This window comes from Perognathus longimembris, chromosome 5, assembly GCF_023159225.1.
Source record: "Perognathus longimembris pacificus isolate PPM17 chromosome 5, ASM2315922v1, whole genome shotgun sequence".
Taxonomy (NCBI): domain Eukaryota; kingdom Metazoa; phylum Chordata; class Mammalia; order Rodentia; family Heteromyidae; genus Perognathus; species Perognathus longimembris.
The window spans coordinates 36,963,023-36,984,127 of record NC_063165.1 but is presented as its reverse complement, the minus strand read 5'-3'; the positions used below and the strand labels follow the sequence as shown (position 1 = coordinate 36,984,127).

The following is a 21,105-nucleotide window of genomic DNA, read 5'->3' as shown; positions in this document are numbered from 1 at the left end:
ATACTTTCACAATCTGTCATTTCACTGAAAATCTAGACCAACCCAAACCAGACAAAATGAAATGATGGAGGTGCTGAAAGGCAATAGCTTAAAGCATTACTGCCCAGCTGAAATAGCACCTCAAGGTTTCTCTGGGGATGGTGATGTTCATAACACTCACTGCCCTCAATTCTTTATCTTGAGGCCAGGAATCCAATTGCCATGGAGACCAAAATCAACAGAAAAGCCACAGGCTATGACTGAAAAAGGAGAAATGTACTGGATTTGGGGTCCAGAAAAAAAATAAGAAAAGTTAAAAAAATTCCATATGCATTTCAGGCTCCTTGAGTGGTCTGAGTCAGCTGTATAGAAAATGCTAGATGCATTTTAAGATTCCTTAGTCTATTAGGTTGAATACCTGATAATCTGGCTGTAACGACATGAATAGCAAAAATTCATCCCGTATCCCTGAAAGTCTAAGCTCTTTTGGGATTTACTTAATCAAGGCTCATTTTGTACATGCTGAGAAAAAGAAGCTGACAGTCCTAAAAATTATCTTTCCTTTCTAGGAATTCAGATATACCCTTCAAAAAGTAGCTATAATTTAAAGTGTGAACAAAATGGGTATGGAGGCCTACAGGAAGCTACGGAACAGACCCATTTTTCATTGAGGAACTGCAGGAACCACAGATAGAGTATCCTATACTCATTTGCTGGCCAACGTGGCCATGATGGCGGCCTGCTGGCTCTAGATATCTCAGCCTAAAAGCTCCCTTTTCTTACCCAAAGTACCTCCTGCTGGTGATACTCGGCCATCAGCAGTCCTGACAAGATGTGTGATCTTGGTTTTTCTTGCTTTTCTCTTCTGGCTGCCCACCAGAGGCTCTTGCATTGTGGTTGGCTCTGGAGTGTTGAAAGTGGGTAGGGCATTTTTAACCTTAAGAGCAGGCTCTGTGGTATTTTTGTCTTCTGAAAATATGGCTGAAATAGGACAGACCATATACAGTTAGACACAATACAAGGTACCAATATTGCTCTGAGAAGGAAACCTTTCTAAATGTCTAACCCAGCTCAATGGAGAATTTACATTCAGAGCTTTCAAAGTACTGATGGGAAAAACATTTTGTTTTTAAAGTCAGTGGATCCTGAATATTGGTATGTACATCTGATCCCAAGATATCCCAAGTCCTTCTCACTATTAGAATCCTATCTGTAATGCTTTCGGCTAATTGAGCTGGACAGAATGAAAGTGCTGTATCTTCAGAGAACATTGAGATTAAATGTTATTCGAAAATATACATTTATGGACAGGGCATTTTTTAAAATAATAATTCATCTAATAGCACACTACTGAATTCTGAGTAATTGTTAATACAGACACATGCACACACACGTCCTATATACCACATTTCCTTTGAATTTCATCCTTCCTATCCCTTTCACTTAAAAGAAAGAACATTCCGATATGAATTTAGTAAGCATGTAAGAGTATATAAACTTTTTATAATTGGGACTTAAAATTTTAATTGCAGTAGCTTAAGGGCTTTTAGGTAGGAGTATTTTTCTATCCACTCTCTTAAGACAGGCTCTGAGATCGTTTTTGACCAGGAAGAGGGGAATAATGTGGATTAAACAAAGTTTGGCATGACAAACCCCAAAAGAACTTAGTATGGAGGATAACTAAAGATACTTCTGAGAGGATGAAACCAAAGGCAGATAGATACTGGTAAAAGTATAACATAAACAGTAATATAACACAAAAAGTAAAACCAAAATAAATAGAAATAAAACCAGCACATAAGGCTAGAGGCAAGTGGCAGCAGTGTTATATTAGCCAAGAAAGCCTGAGGCCCTGAGTTCAAACCCCCATACTGCAAAGAAAAACAAAATAAAACAAAACACATTTGGAGGGTTAAAATACAACTTGTTGGTGTAAGTTCTTGTGTAGTCTTCATTAGAGAACTTAATCCAGCTCTCTAATGGGTTTAGGTGTGTCTGTGAGCAGGAAGGGCTATGAATTAGTAAGAGTTTTTTGCCATGGAAATTATGGTGACCTGTCCCTGAATGATGTCTGAGGAGGATGAGTGAGGGTATCACACTAAAAAATAAACAAATAAATAGAAAGAACTTCAATTACACTAAAAAGAAGTGTGGGCAACAGAAATTACATAAGTAATGATTTGGGGTTGGTAGTATCTCAGCATTTTATAACAGACAGCTGAGCTGTGTGGGGACAGACTTAAAATAGCAATTATTTAAAAAACAAACCAAAACAAAACCTATTTAACAATGCTTCCAAACACCATTTCAGGTAAGTAGTCAAAAGTCAGAAAAAAAAATGATTTTTTAAATGTAGATCTACCACAACCATAGAATAATTTTGATCATGCCAACTGCTTAGTCTTAGATTGTATTTACACTTTGACACTTAGTGTCACTTGGACACTTGGAGCCAGAGTAATATACTACTGGCAGCCATGGGGTTAGAAGTCAGGGCTTTGTGCTTGCTAGATAGGGACTCTATCACTTTAACCATGCTCCTACCTTTTTTGTTTTTCTAAATTTTGAGATAGAGATTGATGTCAGGGCTGGCCTAAATTGTGATCCTCCTATTTCTGTCTCCTTGGTAGCTGAGTTGGCAGATGTTTATCTTATTTTTTTAATTAATTTATTGTCAAAGTGATATACAGAGGGTTACAGTTTCATACTTAAGGCAGTGAGTACATTTATCATCAAACTTGTTACCTCCTCCCTCATTTTTCATCTCTCCCTCGTGTTGTACAGTTGGTTAACAGCATATTGTCTTATAGGTATTTCTGTTGCATTGGTCCGCCTTTTATCCTTTGTCTCTCCATTTTGATGTTCCTCTTCCCTTCCCTAGTTCTGATAAACGTATATACAATACCCAGAGTACCAAAATCAGTTATAGTGACATCGGGGGTAAAATCGTAGGGAAGAAAGACAAAAGAAAAGGGCAGAATTTCACATGGTACATTGAAACTAATGACAACAATGATAAACCACTTATTTCCATAACTTGGGAGTTCATTTTGCTTAGCATCATCTTATGTGTTCCTATGTGCATAACTACTGAGCTATTGTGATCTTTAGCTTATTGATTGAAATGGGGTCTTGCTAACACATTTTCCCTCAGGATGGCCTCAAACCACAATATTCCCAACCTCTGCCTCCTGAGAAGCTGGAATTACAGGCATGTGCCACCATGCATGACATTTAAAATTCACTAACTGCTTTACAAATAATAAAGGGAAAATGGGTTAGAAATATTTCAAACAAGTTTCACAATTGTTTTACAGCTAAAACCCAGTCTCTTAGAAGTACACAGAAGCCCAAATCTGAATTTATAATGAGCATTAAATAACTTCTATTGCACATTCATAGGCTTCAACTTTTCCATTTTCTTATCCAGTTCCATCATTTGTCCATGGTAACTACAATATAATCGTATTACACATGGGCATTCTAATAGCAAACACTTCCCTTTCTATTTCTTCTTGAAAAAAGAAATTGAGAACTTGTGAGAAGAAGAGTTCCAGAGAGGAAAAGTATGTACCATCATCAGAAGAAAGAAGAGCCAAGGAAAATATATGGATTCAACAACAAAATAGCCATGTGTTTTGTGAAAGATGACCTATTTCCACACAGAGACTACAGATTACAAAAATAATTGTTACAGAGAGACCTGTGTACTAGTCTTTAATTTGAAGTTTATCAACAATGGGATGATGTATTAATAATGGGACGATGCCACTGTTATCTTTATGTTACAATGGGGGTTGGACTAGATTCACTTTAAAGAAGTCATTCTTCTGTAAAATAACATTAGTTTTGCCACACAGACTGTAATCAGGGTTTTGGCCAGAGACAAGCCTTCACTTCCAAAGTTGATGAAGAGTACTGCTTTGATTAGAAATATTTTCTTTGTTTTGTTTTATTGGTGAGCCTTCAAATAGTTTCATTTTTATCCAATGGCTGTTTCTTTTCTAGTTTATTGCAGATAGATTGGTAAAAACACAGTAAAAGGCCAAAGAGGCCTAGTTGCGAAAGGATTACAAGTGGGAAGCACAGTTTAGGCCCAAAGCAAACTAAAACTGGGAATAGGAAAGGATCTGAAATCAGCTGATAGGGAAAAGGGGATTCCAAAATACATCCACAAAATACATCTATCTACTGTCAACACACAGGGAATAAGGAGAAGAATCAGGTTACAGGCTAGTGGAAGAGAAGGAAAAAATACACTGGAAGTTCTCAAAGGTCCTCTTAGAAAGGGGTAAAGACACTTAGAAGAAGTCTTCTTGCCAGTGTCAGTGGCTCACACCTGTCATCCTAGCTACTCAGGAGGAGAGGATCTGAGGATCCTCTGCGATCTGAGGATCGCAGTTGAAAGCTACTAGCCCAGGCAGGAAAGTCTATGAGACTTATCTCCAATTAACTACCAGTAAACAGGATGTGGTACTGTGTCTCAAGTGGTAGAGAGCTACACTTAAGCTGAAGAACTCAGGTTCAGTGCCCAGGCCCAGAGTTCATGTCTCATGAATGACATACGTATGTACATACATACATACATGCATGCATGCATGCATGCACACGCGCGCGCGCACACACACACACACACATCTTCTCTAAACCTATTTAATCTAGAAATAAATGATCACATTTGTAAAAGGTACAGAAGATGACCTTGCTGGAGAGTTTGGAAGGAAAAGTAAGGGTCTTGTCTCATGCTTTGACTCTGTTTGGTGAACTATACAGAGATTAGCCTTTGTATTTATTGCAGGTCAGTCTTTCTGATCTTTAGGAGTAGGTAAAATACTTTCTGAAATACAAGAATTAGGGCAGGTCAATAAGGTTCAGCCAAAGAAATAGTTGTGGGAGACAAAACAGCAGATAGAGTTCTGCCATGATGAACAAAAGCAGAGCAAACAAAAGGCTCAGTGGTATGGGACATCAAACAAAAAGCTCAGAGAGGAAAACAAGCTGCTCTCCCTCTCCTCAAACTAATGGAAATGAGACAAAAAAGGAAGAAAAAAGACAGGCTTTATCCTCTAAAGGAAAATTAGTCATTTCACTTTTGGCTTTTAATTGGAACACACAAAACTCTCCAAGCACTGTGGAACAAGTCCATGGGGCTAGATTTTACACTCAACAATAACCGTAATACTCGTGGAGCACTTCGTCTGAGAGTGATAATGTGGACTCACTCCTGGAGCCACATTAAGAATGTGGCAATAAGAGACTGTCTTCCTTTACAAACTCTATACCGAAAATGAGAAGTACATTTTTGGGGAAAGCAGCACTGTGCTTAGAGTGTACCCTAGAGGGCAACAAGAACCACAATTTCACTTTCCAACTGGAGAATTCCAAGTTGCATGAAGATTATTAGAGCCAGATCAGAAATGTCATTGCCTTTGGTTGGTCTCCTATAAGCACAAACAGCAGCCAAATGAAACAGAAGAAAAGAGTAGAATAAATCTTATCTAAAATTCTAAGAGATTCTACTTGAAGTATAGGGCAGTTAGAATTGCATTTTTATATTGCAAACAGTTTTCTGATGGAGAGAAGTCTGAAGTTTTCTATTTTGTTCGGTAGGAAACCATTTGTATTTTCCTTACCTGAATTAAATGAGAAGTAAAATTCTACAGATATGCTTGAGAAATTGAAAGCATAGTTGCCAAAGTGCTTAAGTGGACAGTACCCTAGTTTCTTTCCTGTTTTTGTTTTTGTTTTTTTCTATTGATTGTGCTTCAGTTCCTGACTTTGGGTACTAAACCCTCTTTAACCCAATAAGGCTGCTGTTAAAGATAAAACTTTTTAGAAAATATGTAACATCCTCTGTAAATTATAAAGTGTTATTATATATTAACTATCATCACCATAGGATCATTATTCAAGCTTGATGAAAATTACCTTAAGCATGAGGTGATAAGAATACATTTCATGATATAAACAATACCAAGAGGTCAGGTCTCACAGTTCACTAGAAAATTCTACCTTTAATTCTTAAGCCATAGGCAATCTTTCCCCCTATTTTTGGATATGCAAAAATTTTATGAAGTGGTTTAGCCATGTTGAAATTTAAAAACCTACAGAAAAATAATTAAGACAGATGAAAAATTTAGAACCTATACCCCCAGATGCATCTATAGATTTCTAATAAATATCTAATATTTTTGAAAAAAAAGTGAATCACAGTGAGGCACCATTGGTTCACACCTGTAATCCAAACAACTCAGGAGGCTGATATCTGAGGACTGCAGTTCAAAACCAGCCCAGGCAAAAAAGCCTGTGAGACTCTTATCTCCAATTCATCACAAAAAAAAAAACCAAAAAACAAAAGTAAAGCTGTGTCTCAAGTGGTAGAGTGCCAGTCTTGAGCAAAAGGAGTTCAGGAACAGTGCCTAGGCCCAGAGTTCAAGCCCTGGCACCGGCATTAAAAAAAAAAAAAAAAAAACTGAATCACAAACGCAATTAAGCACAGGATGTTGTAAAGAAAATGTACTGAATTTTACCTTTCCTACTTTGGAGAGAAGTTAGGAACAGCTGAGCAACAGCATACCCCCAGCTAAATCAACATTTCTATAATAGGCATTAGCTACAAACAATTCCTGTCCTCACCTCTGTGCAGGATGGCTTACACAAGTTAAAATTATTCTGTACTATGGTTTCATTTTCTGCCCCTATGTATTTATTTCCCCCAACGTAGTTTTAATAAGCACTGGTATGGCCATAGGTGAGAGAGGACAAAGTACAGGGCCCAGATAACTCACAAAGCACATCGGAACCACCTGAACAAGGGATGGTATGGAAATATATAATCAAACAAGGGTCACTTTAAATTACTAGTAATTTTCTGATGCTCAAATTGATTGCTTTTTTTTCCAGCACTGAAAAGGAATTTGTCTATATTAAATAAAGGACATGCATTCTTCAGTGCATGTTCTCCAAAGTTTTGTTCCAGACACACTAATAATATGTCAAATTAAATATTACCAATACTATTTCTACTAAACTCTTGAAACTGCCATAAGACTCAATGCTTTACTCTTCTGTTCCCAAAGCAGAAAATTAGGGCTGCAGAATATTCTGCTTTTAGCATCATATTGCCTAATCAAGAAACCAAGCCATCAAGTGCTAGAGAAAAATGGAAGTTATAATTTAGTATTACTATATCTTATCATATACCCAAACTACGAATCATGTATGCACTTAGTCCAAATGTTAAAATAAACCTTAGTGAGCTTAAGCAATTTGTCCTACTGAAAAATGTTGCTCAGTGACAGATCTGAGAATCTGGATCTTTCTGGTACAAAATTAAGTGATTTTTCTACCACAGAACACATCTCAGTTGGAACTGTAGTGTTTAAAGAAACAAAAGAACATATTTAGATTAGTGTCTTTTCAAGAAATGACTAATGTTAGTTAATATAATGTTAATAGTTAATATGTTAGTTAATATAAGATTTCCCTTTGGCTCCAGATATGCCACAGACACAGTATCTCTTAACATATTTACAGGGAAATAGGTTAGGACAAACATTACAGTCACAAATCATTTCTGCAGGCTTACTCCTGCGTAGTCAATCAGGTGAGCTCCCTAATGCCAGTTTTGACTTCCACTATCATAAGCATCTGCTAGCAACACAAGCTACAAAAGCCAGAGACATGTAGTTATGAAAAAGCTGGAATCTCCACCAGTGTGACTCAGAAGTAACCAATCCCCCTTTAGTAAATCAAGTATCACAGATGCTGTCTGACCAATAGCAGGGGTCCCCCAAACAAGTTTTGATTTGAAAATTAAAAATAGCCTAACTATAATAAACACATAGGTCTAATTCTATTAGGTGACCAATATAAATTATAAGGTTTTTATTAAGCCTATAAAAGAACCCCATTTTTAGTGTGAGCTGTATGTATTTAAATAATGTATTGCTTCTTTTACCTTCTGTAGGGTGAATGGCATCCAAGAAGAATTGCTTGTGTGACCATTTATCCCCACTTCCTAAAAACAGTAAAGAAAAGGAAAAGTCAGTGAAGGTCTACCTAATACAGACAGAAATGCTACAAAACGAGACAATATTAAAAATATAAAATATCACCCATATGGAGTGGATTTGGTTTTAATCATTTTATTCTACAAACTTCATTGTCCAACTAAACTAATCAGGTTCCATAGAAAACAGATAAAAACAAACTTATCTTTGTCAGTTATGAGATAAATATACTGGTGATATAAATATATATAAATTATACTGAAAATTTCTGTGGCTTTGATAAAGATAACTTGAAAATCAGTAAAAGGAAATGAGAAAAGCTGGCATTTTATATAAACAATAATGTTTCTTCACTGGAAGCAGGAAAAAAACAAAACAGTATCAGACAAAACAAAAAGAAGAAGCTAAAGTGGAGGTGAATATCCAAATTAAGTAAAACATTACATACAGGAATGTATAAACCTATTTGACCACCAGTAGAAGACAGTTGCATTTAAAGCATCCCCTAGCCATACAAGTAGGATACAAATGGGCATCAAATGTATAGGTTTAGTGGCAACAACACTGACATGCAGGTAGACACTAAAGAAAGCCCAATTTCTAGGATACACAAGCCTGATAGGAGACTTATCGTTTTGTACAAGAATAAGAGTCCTGAGCTATAAGAAAGAGATCTTAAGATGAGTCCTGAAGAGGTTCAAGGGCCCATCAAGATCCTAACAATGAGATAGATGTTAAGAGGAAAGAAGAGTAGAGTACATAAGTCTCTAGTGGCCGTTGGAAATAAGATTTGTGACAGAAGGTGGCAGGGAAAAAGTTCACCCTATGATGAAGTACACAGAGGTAAATTACAACTTAGGAGAAATGAGAAAGGGCCAGGAGAACCCCCAGGTGGAAGAAAAGGCAAAAATGGCAGAACTCTCCCATTACTCTGAAACTGTAAGTTTCCATCGAGTAAGAAAATGTGGTCATGGTGTGAAGGACGGTCAAACATGAGAGAAACAATTCCCATAGAAAAAAACAAATAAGAGTCCAAGAAGACTGAGCTCGTAAAGTTATTATATTTCATATGGAGCGGGGATCGTACAGACAGGTATGCATTTGAGTGGGAATCTAAGTGAAGGAGATCTGTAATTAGCAGCAGAGTCTAGGAAGATAAAAACACCTGCACAGAGCTGATGGCACTGAAGCAAGCAGAAAGGAATAGCAAAGGCTTGCCCAAAGATGAGATTGTGATGGAGGTGACCAAGAAACCTTAATGGAGGATGGAAGGCACCAATACCTTTTTCCGGAACATTAGGCTTCTCCTTTTTGTGCTTATATTTGCTGACAATTTTGTGGAATAAGTTCTTTTTCTGAGACTGGAAAGGACCTATAGACAATATTAATATAAATATATTTTAAGTTCACAATGTTGCACAAAATACTGTGTGTCTTAAACAACGACCCCCGCCCCTTCCCGTGAGAAATGTCCTTGCATATCTTCACTCATTTAGCTGGTGTTCAGTCCTTTTCATTAAGACTTATTTAAAATGCAATGAGATCTTCCTTAGAAATGTATTGGGCAGAAGCCTCCATTAGGGTGGACAGATTTGGTGGGGTGAAAGAGACAGCAAGGAGTAACATCAATGGCCTGTAATAGACAAGATTACATTCCAGACTCTTAAATGCCAAGAAGGAAAGGATGACATGTTTGTTTCATTTCTCCTAAGAAACTGTTTCCTAAGAAACCGATTTCACAAGGACAACACTTTCAGGATTATGGCTGACCTGACAGCATTAGATAGCTTTCTGGCCTTCTTTTAAGGATATTCTGAGAAAACATGATTTAAAAGCAGAAAAATATTTGCTGAAAAAACTTTTTTTTCCCTCCCCAGGATAGGAGAGATTGTTTCATACAAAAACAGAACTGCAAGTTTTTTTAGTCAGTAATCAGAAATGCCAACAATAGCATATATGTCCCTGCTTCTGCTCTGGCCATTCAAGAAAACCTGTCCTTCTCGGACAGCAATGACTTGATGCTGTCAAGGCCAACTATCCATCCTCATTACAGAGGGCTTGCTTATCAGCAGCACATGACACAGCCATCTACTCTACCTTGAACACTTCCTTTACCAAGCTTCTGGGATTTACATGGCTGTGTCTTGATGCCTCTATTCTCTCGCTGATCTTTTCCCTCTGTCTCCTTTGCTTCCTATTCTTTTCCAAGACTTCTAAATTTGGAAATGCTATAGACTCAGTCCTTGTTTCTTTATTCTCATTCAGTTAGTGATTACTTCTAGATTCAGGGCCTGCAATAGCAGCTACAAGCTGATGACTCAGAAATGCATTTCTTCAGCCAGACTTCTGTGTATTTGGAAAGCCAACCATCTTACAATATCTGACAAGGACAGGTATGATTTAGAGATGCATGATGTCTGTAACCTCATGTTCTCACTTCTCTCTCCAGTTGCATGGGTTTCTTGGCTATTCCACACATATGCAGCCTCTTTCCTGCTTTTAGAACCTTTGTGTCTGCCTAGAAAAGTTTGTTTCCCCTATTCAAATAGTACTATGGCTAACTTTAGATCATCTATGTAAACTGCAACCTAACACTACATCTATCACTTATGATCACCTTTCCTTATAAACCTATTATTACTTGAACCGACTTTTAGAAAGTTGTATAGAAATATAGTTCACATGCCAAACAATATAATTCACATGTATATAACTCAATGGTTTTCAAATGGAAATACTTCAACAATTACTGATTTTAGAACATTCTAACACCTCAAATGTAAACCCAATACCTTTTAGTTACTCTCTTCTACACTAGTATTCCCCCACCCCTAGGCGATCTTTAATCTACTTTGGCACTAGATTGGCCCATTATGAAAAGCTCACACCAATGAAATCATACAATAAGCAGTTTCTGATTTTTTTTTCTTTGCCAGTCCTGGGGCTTGAACTCAGGGCCTGAGCACTGTCCCTGGCTTCTTTTTGCTCAACGCTATCACTCTACCACTTAAGTCACAGCGCCACTTCTGGCTTTTTCTATATATGTGGTGCTGAGGAATCGAACCCAGGGCTTCATGTATATGATACAAGCACTTTACCACTAGGCCATATTCCCAGCAGTTTCTGAATTTTTTAGCTAATGGTTTCAAGGCTATTGTAATTCACATGAATCAGGATGAATATTTCAGTATAGAGATACAAGGTATTTTATATATCTGCTCAAATATTTAGATTGATCCCACCATTGACTATTATGAATAATGCAATATAACTTTTTTTTTTTTTTTTTTTTTTTGGCCAGTCCTGGGCTTGGACTCAGGGCCTGAGCACTATCCCTGGCTTCTTTTTGCTCAAGGCTAGCACTCTTCCACTTGAGCTACAGCACCACTTCTGGTTGTTTTCTACATATGTGGTGCTGGGGAATTGAGTCCAGGGCTTTATGTATACGAGGCAAGCACTCTTGCCACTAGGCCATATTCCCAGCCACAATAAAACATTTATGTAAATCTTTTTTATAGATGCATGTATCAGTTTCTCTTAAGCATATAAGAAAGAATGAAATAGCTAACCTTCTGAAAGACTATCAGACTACTTAATGAAGGTACTGCACCATTTTACACTTCTGCTAGCAATGCATAAGGGTTTCAATTTTTCCACAAAGCAATGTCTGTTATTATGTCTTTTTTATTATGGCCATTCTAGGTAAATAAAGTGGTATCTTTTTCACTGTGATCTGTTACTTTGGGCAGTACTGGGGCTTGAAGTCAGGGCTTTGTACTTGTCAGACAAGTACTCTACAATCTGACTTCCAACCCTTCTTATTGTGATTCTGATTTGCATTTCCTTGGCAAGCAACCTTTTCATGTATCAGTCATTTATATGTTTGGAAAGATGTTTGTTTAGATGTCTTGCATTGTTGTTGGGGTTATTTTTTTGCAGTAGTAGGGATTAAACAACAGGCCTTGTGCATGTTAGGCATGTGCTCTACCACATGTACTATGCCTCCAACACTTTTTGTTTTCAATGATTTTGCCTAGAACTTGCCTCAGACAATGATCCTTGAATCTCTGTCTCCTGAATATCTGAGATTACAGGCATATGCTATCACATCTGGCTTGCTTTCTGAGACAGGAGCTCACTAACTAACTGTCCAGGCTGACGCTAAACCACGGCCCTTCTATCTCTGCCTCCCAATGAGCTGAGCAGGTGTACACTACCATACTAGCTTTTTGCCTCTGTGAAGTTTTTATGTAATTTAATTAAATCCCTTATCAGACATATGATATTTTTTCAGTAGGATGCCTTTTCACACTGTAGTATCCTTGAAGCACAAATTTGTTTTCTTAAAAATTGCTATAATCTAAGTTATTTTATCTTTTTTTGCACTGTTTTTAATATCATATCTAAGGTTCCTTTGCAAGGACATGGAGACCTATTCATATGGTAGATAGATAGTTTTGCTATCAAATCTAAGGTTCCTTTGCAAGGACATGTATTCCAATGCTAGACAGACAGACAGACAGATTTAAGACTTACAACTAAAGATTCGGATCTTTTAAAGTTACATTTAGTATATTGGATAAGGGAAAGTAATGGCCCAACTTAATTCTTTGCATGGATAGCATTTTCACCTTTGTTGAAAGTAAGTTGGCCAACATATGGGCTTATTTTTGGATACTCAAGGCTATCTCATTGATCTAAAGTGTGTCTATATGCCACTATGCCACTAATTTGATCACTATTCTTTTGCAGTCAAGTTTTAAATCAGTACTACTTTTTTTTTTTACAGTTGTTTTAGCTATTCTGAATTTCTCATGATTTCATATTTAATCCCACTTATCTGTCAATTTCTACAAAAGTCAACTGGGTTTCTAAGAGGGATTGGGTTGAATCTACAAATCAGTTTGGGACAGTGAGTCTATCTTAATATTAAGTCATCTAGCGCATGATCTTGGGTATTTTTCCATTCATTCTTATCATCGTTTTGGCAATGTTTTAGGTGCTTGCATTATGCACAGTTTTTGTTAAACTTATTCCTAAGTATTTTATTATTTGACATACTACTATTAATAGGGTGATTTTCATTTCTTGATTTTTCACTGAAAGTATAAAGAAGTACAATTACTTTTTGTGTCCTGAAACTTTATTGAGCCCATTTTTAGCTATAAGAAGATTAGGTGGATTTCTTAGGATTTTTTTATACATAAGATCATGTCATCTGAGAATAGTTTTACTTCTTCCTTTTCCATCTTGCTATCATTTCTTCTCTTGCCTGTCATGGTTGCACCACCCAAACAATGTTGAACTGAAGTGGTGAGAGTGAGCATCGATGTCTTGTTCCTAAGCTTTCAGGGAAACATGTAACCTTTTATCATTAAGTATGCCAGCTGTGTGCCTTTGCAGATGCCCTTTGTCAGGTTAAAGAAATTCCCTTCTGTTCCTAGTGAGTTGGGGGCATGTATCATAAAAGTCTGCTAGATTCTGGCAAATGTTCCTTTCTATATCTACTGTGATTTTGTTTTTAGTCTACAGATAAGAGAAATACTACCTCAATTCATTTTTGGATGTCAAATCAACCTTACATTTAGTCATAGTATAAAATTCTTTTTATATTTTGCTTGTGTTTGTTTGTTGGTACTTTGTTGAGGACTTCTAAGTTATCCTTACAGGAGATATTGGTTCGTATTTTTTGTTTCTTGATTTAATCTGGGTTGACATTAGAATGAGCCACAGAGTTGGGAAGTTTTTATTTCTGTGATTAAAAAAAAAATCAATTGTAAAGAACTGGTACTAATTCTTCTTTAAGTTTGGCCTGGGCTTTCTCTCCATATGTCCTTTTCCAGGCACGGTTTGGGTTTATGTAATATGTAAGTTAGAGGTCGGTTCAGACTGTTTAAGTTGGTTTCAGTAGTTTGTGCCTTTACACAAACTACTTATTTTATCTAGCTTATTTATTGGTATACAATTATTCTTAGTGTTTTCTTATAACACTTTGGCTTTCTGTAAAGCTGGTAATCATGTCATTTATTTCACTTCTGCCACTAATAATTTAAATTTTCTCTTTTCCTTGTTTCAATTTTGTTGTTACTTTCAAAAACTGCTTATTTTACTTGTTCCTCTCAATATAATATAACCTTCAGGTGGTAAGGTTTGTTGCTTTCACTCACAGATATAATCAAAGTATCTAGGATAGTGCATAGCACATGATAGGATCTCAACAAATGTTTGTTTCATGAGTACTCATGAAAGTACTGCTTGTGAAAAAGTGTACAAATATGAACATTTGTTGCTGTAAATTACTGTGTTTCTTTAAATGAGTACATCAAACCTTCTTTTCAAATATTCAAAACCAAGCACTTCTGAATTAGCTGTTAGTGGTTTGAAATTGAAATAGAAAATGCCTTCATGCTTGCTTCTTTGGGAAAAAGTGAGCAACAAGAGAAACAAAAATAAATTTAGAAAGTACAAAGAAAATATGCCTGGGGTTTGGGGGTTTTGTTCCGTGGAAGAGCACTTGTCTGGCAAGTGCAAAGCTCTGAATTCGGTCCTCAGCTCTGGAAAAAGAGAGAGGGGGAGGGGAGGGGAGGGGAGGGGAGGGGAGGGGAGGGGAGGGGAGGGGAGGGGAGGGGAGGGGAGGGGAGGGGAGGGGAGGGGAGGAGAGGAGAGAAAACATGCCTCTTAACAATCTAAATGGACAGTAAGGTGTTTTCCATAATGTATGTGCAATCACTGCTTAATATATTTTATAGAACCCAGGCAATGACAAGGTGATATACCTGAATGACATATAGCAATCATGAGCAAGAGGAGAAGGCAGAAAAACAATTCTGAGACTTCTTGCCATTATCAGTAAGATTCTGTAAGAAAGTAGTAATAGGCTCTGGTTCACAAGGGATAATGATACAAAGAAGTGACTCACAGAAGCAAACTGATTTTATGTATGGAATGTGTGATGCAGCCATACTGAGAAAAATCTGAAAAGTACCAGAAAAGGACAAAGCAAAGACAGAGCTTGTTCATATTTACAGGGTAAGGGAGGTAGACCAACTAGGGTTGTTTCTATAAATTTTCTATTTCCTAGTTCCCACCTACCCCGAAGCTACAGCTATAAAATATTGTAAGCAAATGACAACTTATTCAAAGAAAGTGACAAACTTGAAAAGATAGTAATAAGATCTACTTGCCACTAAAAAGCATCAATTTTGAAGTAAATAAATGAACACTTTAATTTATGCTCACCACTACAGTGCATGTGACAAATATGATGTCTAAGAAGATAAAAGTCAAATTATGTAATAAACACTGAATATAGATATGTTTGCTATCTTTCCCTCTTTGATTGGTACATGTGATGTAACTAACCATGGCAGGGATAAAGTAGGAAATGAAAAGCAATAGCAAATGTTTTAGGGGGAATGATTTAGAAAAAAAAAATTTGACAATTGTTCTTTGCTGTATACTACTACTTCAGGTTCCCACTCTTCAGAGAGTGGAAGAGACTATCAGCTTTCTTATGATCAAATTATTCATGTTTCATATGCAAAGTGATTTATATTCCCCCTAGATTTTGGGGAAAGAGGACCTATACTCGTAGGGCATTGATCTCCTTTATACTCCAAATTGACCTTTAGCTGTGATTGGGTAAAAAACTGCAAGGCCCAACTATAAGCCAAAGGTATGTAATAGGGTTGCCATAGAGATGTCAACAACAACCTTAGCAAAGCATTAATCCTCAGTTTGCTAAAACAAATTTGCTGCAGTAAACTACAGGGACACAGAAGGCATTTTAGTGTTCGTTTGGTATGATAATTTTTCAAAGTCAGCAGGTAAGGTGAATTAAGAGAACTTTTTTTTCAGAACTATTGTCTAAAACAAATGCCAGACATAACTTCCTATAGTTTTGTGTTGTTAGAGCAAGGGTCATGGTCTAAAACTAGGCTGTCACTTTGTATTAGACAAATATGTAACTAATGAACCAATAAATCCATTTGCAATAACTTATAGCAAATGTTTCTATTTCTAGCTGCTGGTCATTTGGATCAGTTGATTCAAATAAGTCCTCAGTAAGTACATCAGCCACAACCAAGTAAGGATTCCTGAATAGTAAGTAAGGATTCCTGAATATGTAAGGAGCTAAATTCTTGGGCTGGACATGCTTGCTTTGTTAAAGGTCAAGATCACATTTCATATATACCTTTTATCTGACAACAAACATGTTGCTACCATGTTCCTAAACAGATCTGATAGTAAATCTTTTCAGCAAATACAGAATTCTGCCTAACCTGAAAGCTACAACTTTCTCATAGGAAAGCTGGTGTAGCCATCATCCGCAAGTTAGCTTAATACCCCAAACAAGAGATTTTGTCTTTTAACGTTTTGCCTTTTGCTTTTCATTTTGTAAACCCATTACTTTGATTAACATTTCACAATTCTTTTTTTTTTTTTTTTTTTTTTTTTGCCAGTCCAGGGGCTTGAATTCAGGGCCTGAGAGCTGTTCCTGGCTTCATTTTGCTCAAGGCTAGCACTCTGCCACTTGAGCCACAGCGCCACTTCTGGCCGTTTTCTATATATGTGGTGCTGAGGAATCGAACCCAGGGCTTATACAATATAGAGGCAAACACTCTACCACTAGGACACATTCCAGCCTTTGATTAACATTTCAAATCTTTTTTTTTTTTTTTTTTGGTAGCCTCCTCCACTCCCCAGCTTTTTTGCTATGCTAAAGATTGAACTCAGGCCTCATGCATGCTAAGCATGTTAACCAACCAGTTCTGCCATTGGCCATTTTGTATTTAAATCTTGATATATGCATGGATTGGGGAAAAGCAAAAACAAAGACAGAAAGGATAAAGGAGGAAAAGTGAAATCAAGGGTCAGGATGGGGCATAATTAGGCACTTTTATTCCAAATTGAATTCAAATTACTTTTCCTTCAAGACCATCCATTCTTTTCTTTTGAGAATTACTATTTCCCTAGGAAGTCTTTAAGTTCAGAGGATTTTATAAACAATGTATGATACCTACGTAGTGCACTTAAAGTAATGGTTCAAAACCAACATTAAGAAGTTACAACTAAGTTGAGAAAATTCAAGCTTTCACATAAAAACACAAACTGAGAGCTACAACCTGGAAAATGATCTCAGATTGGGCTAAATCAGCTGAACTATATTCTCATTTGGGTGGATTATAATTTACTAGATGTTTTGTTCTTAGAAGAAAAGAAAATTATATTTCTAAATCATCTTGCCTATTTTATAAGGTAGCTCAAAGCTCAATGGGAGGAAAGTGGCACTCAGTTATTTTCATTTCCTTCATGGTAAAGTTTGTGATAAGGCTCATTACATGGACATAGGAATAGGGTAGAGATAAAGGGAAGACAAAGAAAGATGACTTGGAAAAACAGACATAAATACGAAGGCCAATGGGAAAACAGAGGAGTAAATCCAAATCGGTACCATGCTTCTGAGAAAAGTGACTATATAAAAACATAAATAATTCCTTCTAGAAATTAGATTTCAGAGAAATTTTATGCACTTCACAAAAATTGATCTATCTAAAAAGGTACAAATATAAATAAGTCAGGAAGAAAAATAATGAATATCGAATGACTACATATATAGGAGAAAATACAGACAAATGACAAATTGTTGGAGGGAAAAAGAGTTTTCTATGGACACATCTTCTTTTACTAATGAGATAATGATCTTGCAGTGTTTGTTTTGAATGATTTATTGTGTGTGCAAAGGTGCAAAGGGTCTTGAGTCAAAGAAAACTATCTCCTAGAGATCAGGCAATTACAATGTAGCTGGTATGATTTCATTAATAAGTTGTAGTCTACTACATTAGTGCTGCTAATGCCAAATTACAAATCAGTCACAAATATTATTCTTTACTTTGCTTAACATAATATATTATTTAATTTCTGCTTTATTTGAATTCCATTTTGTTTCACAAAGACAGAAGGGAGAACAAAATCTGAAGTCTTGAAGCCTCCTCACATACGTAATTATTCACAGACATTTATAAGAACCAGTGACATTGTGGCCTTAGAAGTATAATGAGTGAGTTAAGATGATATTACATGAAATATAATGTGAAAGCTTCACAAAGCCGTTTCACATCAAAAGAAATATTATTAATCTCAGCTTGGAGAGAAGAATTATGTAACAGCAAAGACCCCTCCGAAAATGGTTTATGAAAATAGACAAAAAAAAACCCTTCAGGGTTTTATATCTTTGCAAAAATAAATCTATTGTTACATTCTCTGAAAGATAATATGGCCAACTTCAGAGCTGTGAAATGAATGTCTTGAACTGTAAGGACAGGATAAGGAATGCAGCTTGTACATCAATCAATTAAGTTCCATTTTACTGGCTTGTCAGGTAGTTATCAGCAACTTTAAATCCAAGTATTATTGGAGCTCAAGATAGCTGACATCTTTGGGCTCATGGACTACTTTGCCTATTCCTAAATATCTCTAGGGTACAAAGACTGTCATTTCACTTGGCAATCCATTCTAGTGCTCAGCTACCTACCTGTCAACAAGTCTACTTTATTTCTTTCCTCATCCATCTTGGAAGATCTCGACACAACATTATTTTCCCAGATGAGCAAACCTGGTGATGCAACAACATTTCTTTTTCAGTTCTTTATTCACTAGACTTGTTTTTTATTAACCACAGAGGAAAACAGTTAATTCTAAAATGACTTTTATGTAGCTTTTTACTTCTAATGATGAAAGGGGAATTTTCCTAAGCATTTCAATAATGTCCTGAGATATAGATCTCAAAGTAAACCTCTTAGGTTGTAGCAATTCCAGGCCATAAAGGATTTGTAAGTATTGAGGGTGAACAGTTTAAGTTTCTTTAGAGAAAAACTGTACTTTTCTCTACTTTATATACCCTTAATACTCCCTTCAAAACCTGTAAAACTAACTGTATCCATTAATATTTATATTGGATCGCTCTACCTAAAGTACATAAAAGCAGGGAATTAATCTGATTTGACACAAAGCATGAAACAGCCAGTCACTTTTGCAAGACAATTCTAAGAACACTTCTATCAAATCTTGCTCAGATTTGTTCCTGACAGCAGCTATAGTTCTGACACACAGACCTTCATCTATGCATTTCCTGTTCCTACAGGACAGCTCACAGTCATTAAATCTGTTTGGAAAACTAGAGGGACATTTCCCTGACCAATCTTTAGCTAAAGTGAAACTGGAATAGTAAGGTCTCAAGAGACAACAATACTGTCATCTTAGCTGCCCCTGCATACAAAGGTCAAAAGTGGTCCCACAATTATTGATACCACCAAAAATATCCCCACTTTTCAAAACCTCCTTTTGGATTGAAGCATTGTGTTTGGTGACTACTGTGATTCATTCAAATCTTCTTGGTCTTCAGGACCCCTGATATAGACGAAGAGAAGCTAATATTATTGGAAATTAAGATGCCACATCAAACACTGTAAAATGCTAGAGAAATGCTATCCAAGTATTTTTCTAAATTTAACAAAACATGCACACACATATGATTTATCCAAATTACAATTAAAAGTATAGGTATTTTAATTTTGAGAAGGTCCATATAACCAGCAAAGAACCACATGAGGCAAAGAGAAGAATGGGGATATTTTTGGTGGTCTCAATTCTTGGAACCACTTTTGATATTTGTGAGTAGGGACAGTTCAGCTGACAGTATTGCTGTAATGACAATTTTATCATCCAATTTCACTTTAAATCTAATGAGTCTACCATGTTGTAGACATAAGGGACAGAAAAAATGAACCCAGCAAGCAGATTCTTCTCAACAAAAGCTCCTAATTTCAAGTAGACATTAGAAAGCTGATGATCATGTTTAACATTTTGGAAAAAACTTGGCTATATCTTTAAAGGCAAATGTATAGACTCAGATGCACAAGACAAAGGCTAGGGAAAATTAAGAAGGAAGGAGGGAAAAAAGGGAGGTAAACTGAGGTAATCTTAGAAGTCAGTGTGAAATTTCAACTCCCTACTGCCTTAGTTCTAAATCCAATTACTGTACTCATCTAAAAGAAGTGCAAAAGCTTAGCCAAAGGGTCAGTGCCAGGAGGTACAGGTGACAGCTAACCTTTGCTGGTTTTAGTTGGTTCTGAGGACATGTTTCCAGTCTTCTTCTTTTTTCTTGGAATCGATACACATTTCCGGTCAAATGTAACAGGATTATACTGAGGGAGGCTGTTGAATTTCTTTTCAAATTCTTCATCCAATTTTGCTGAGCTGTTAAATTAGGGAGTAGGAAATCACATCAGTATAAGACCAATTATTAAAACATACGCTCCTTTGACAATAAAGGAAAAAAATTTAAAAACCCCTAAGATGATACTAAATATATTTAGAGGCATTCCATTTGAAAATGGGTCCTTTAGAAGTTATAGCATCTTCAATCAAGGAGAAAAACATATTTTCAGAAGTACTTGGGTTTTACCAGTACAATTTTCTTAGGAAACTTGGCTAACAAGTCACAATGTTTTAGAAAAGTTGTAGTATCACATAAAATATTAGAAGATACGTTAGGTGTTGAATTTACCATTCTTTCCATTGGCAGATTATGTCAAAAAGTTTGGCACAAATCATACTTCATTCAGACATTTTTTCATCCTAAAGATTCATATACATTCAGATATGTTGACACGTTTATTAATATATAGGAAATTTGTAAGGTGTGTTTAAAAAAATTAAATAGGGCTGGGGATATAGCCTAGTGGCAAGAGTGCCTGCCTCGGATACACGAGGCCCTAGGTTCGATTCCCCAGCACCACATATACAGAAAACGGCCAGAAGCGGCGCTGTGGCTCAAGTGGCAGAGTGCTAGCCTTGAGCGGGAAGAAGCCAGGGACAGTGCTCATGCCCTGAGTCCAAGGCCCAGGACTGGCCAAAAAAAAAAAAAAAAAAAAAATTAAATAGTGCCCGATAGACACACAACACACACACACACACACACACACACACACACACAGCGAGAAAGAGAGAGCAAGAGAGAGCGAGAGAGAGACAGAGAGAGAGAGAGAGAGAGAGAGAGAGAGAGAGAGAGAGAGAGAATGCATACAAAATTTAAATATTGAGAAAAATTGTT

The 21,105-nt window shown here is 36.5% G+C and overlaps 1 protein-coding gene across 11 annotated transcripts in view; it reads right to left on the bottom strand.

Annotated features, from left to right (window-relative positions):
• Bbx (BBX high mobility group box domain containing) overlaps nt 1–21,105 on the bottom strand; it is a 224,176-nt gene that overhangs the window by 7,738 nt on the left and 195,333 nt on the right. For 6 of the 11 annotated variants that reach the window (XM_048346546.1, XM_048346548.1, XM_048346549.1 and 3 more), the window contains 5 exons: nt 20,101–20,249; nt 18,526–18,606; nt 9,274–9,363; nt 7,940–7,999; nt 763–960 (listed from right to left, as the gene is read on the bottom strand). In XM_048346546.1, coding sequence (XP_048202503.1) covers nt 763–960; nt 7,940–7,999; nt 9,274–9,363; nt 18,526–18,606; nt 20,101–20,249 — 578 coding nt within the window. The remainder of the gene's footprint in view (nt 1–762; nt 961–7,939; nt 8,000–9,273; nt 9,364–18,525; nt 18,607–20,100; nt 20,250–21,105) is intronic. The other 5 variants (XM_048346557.1, XM_048346556.1, XM_048346553.1 and 2 more) reach the window with 4 other exon arrangements.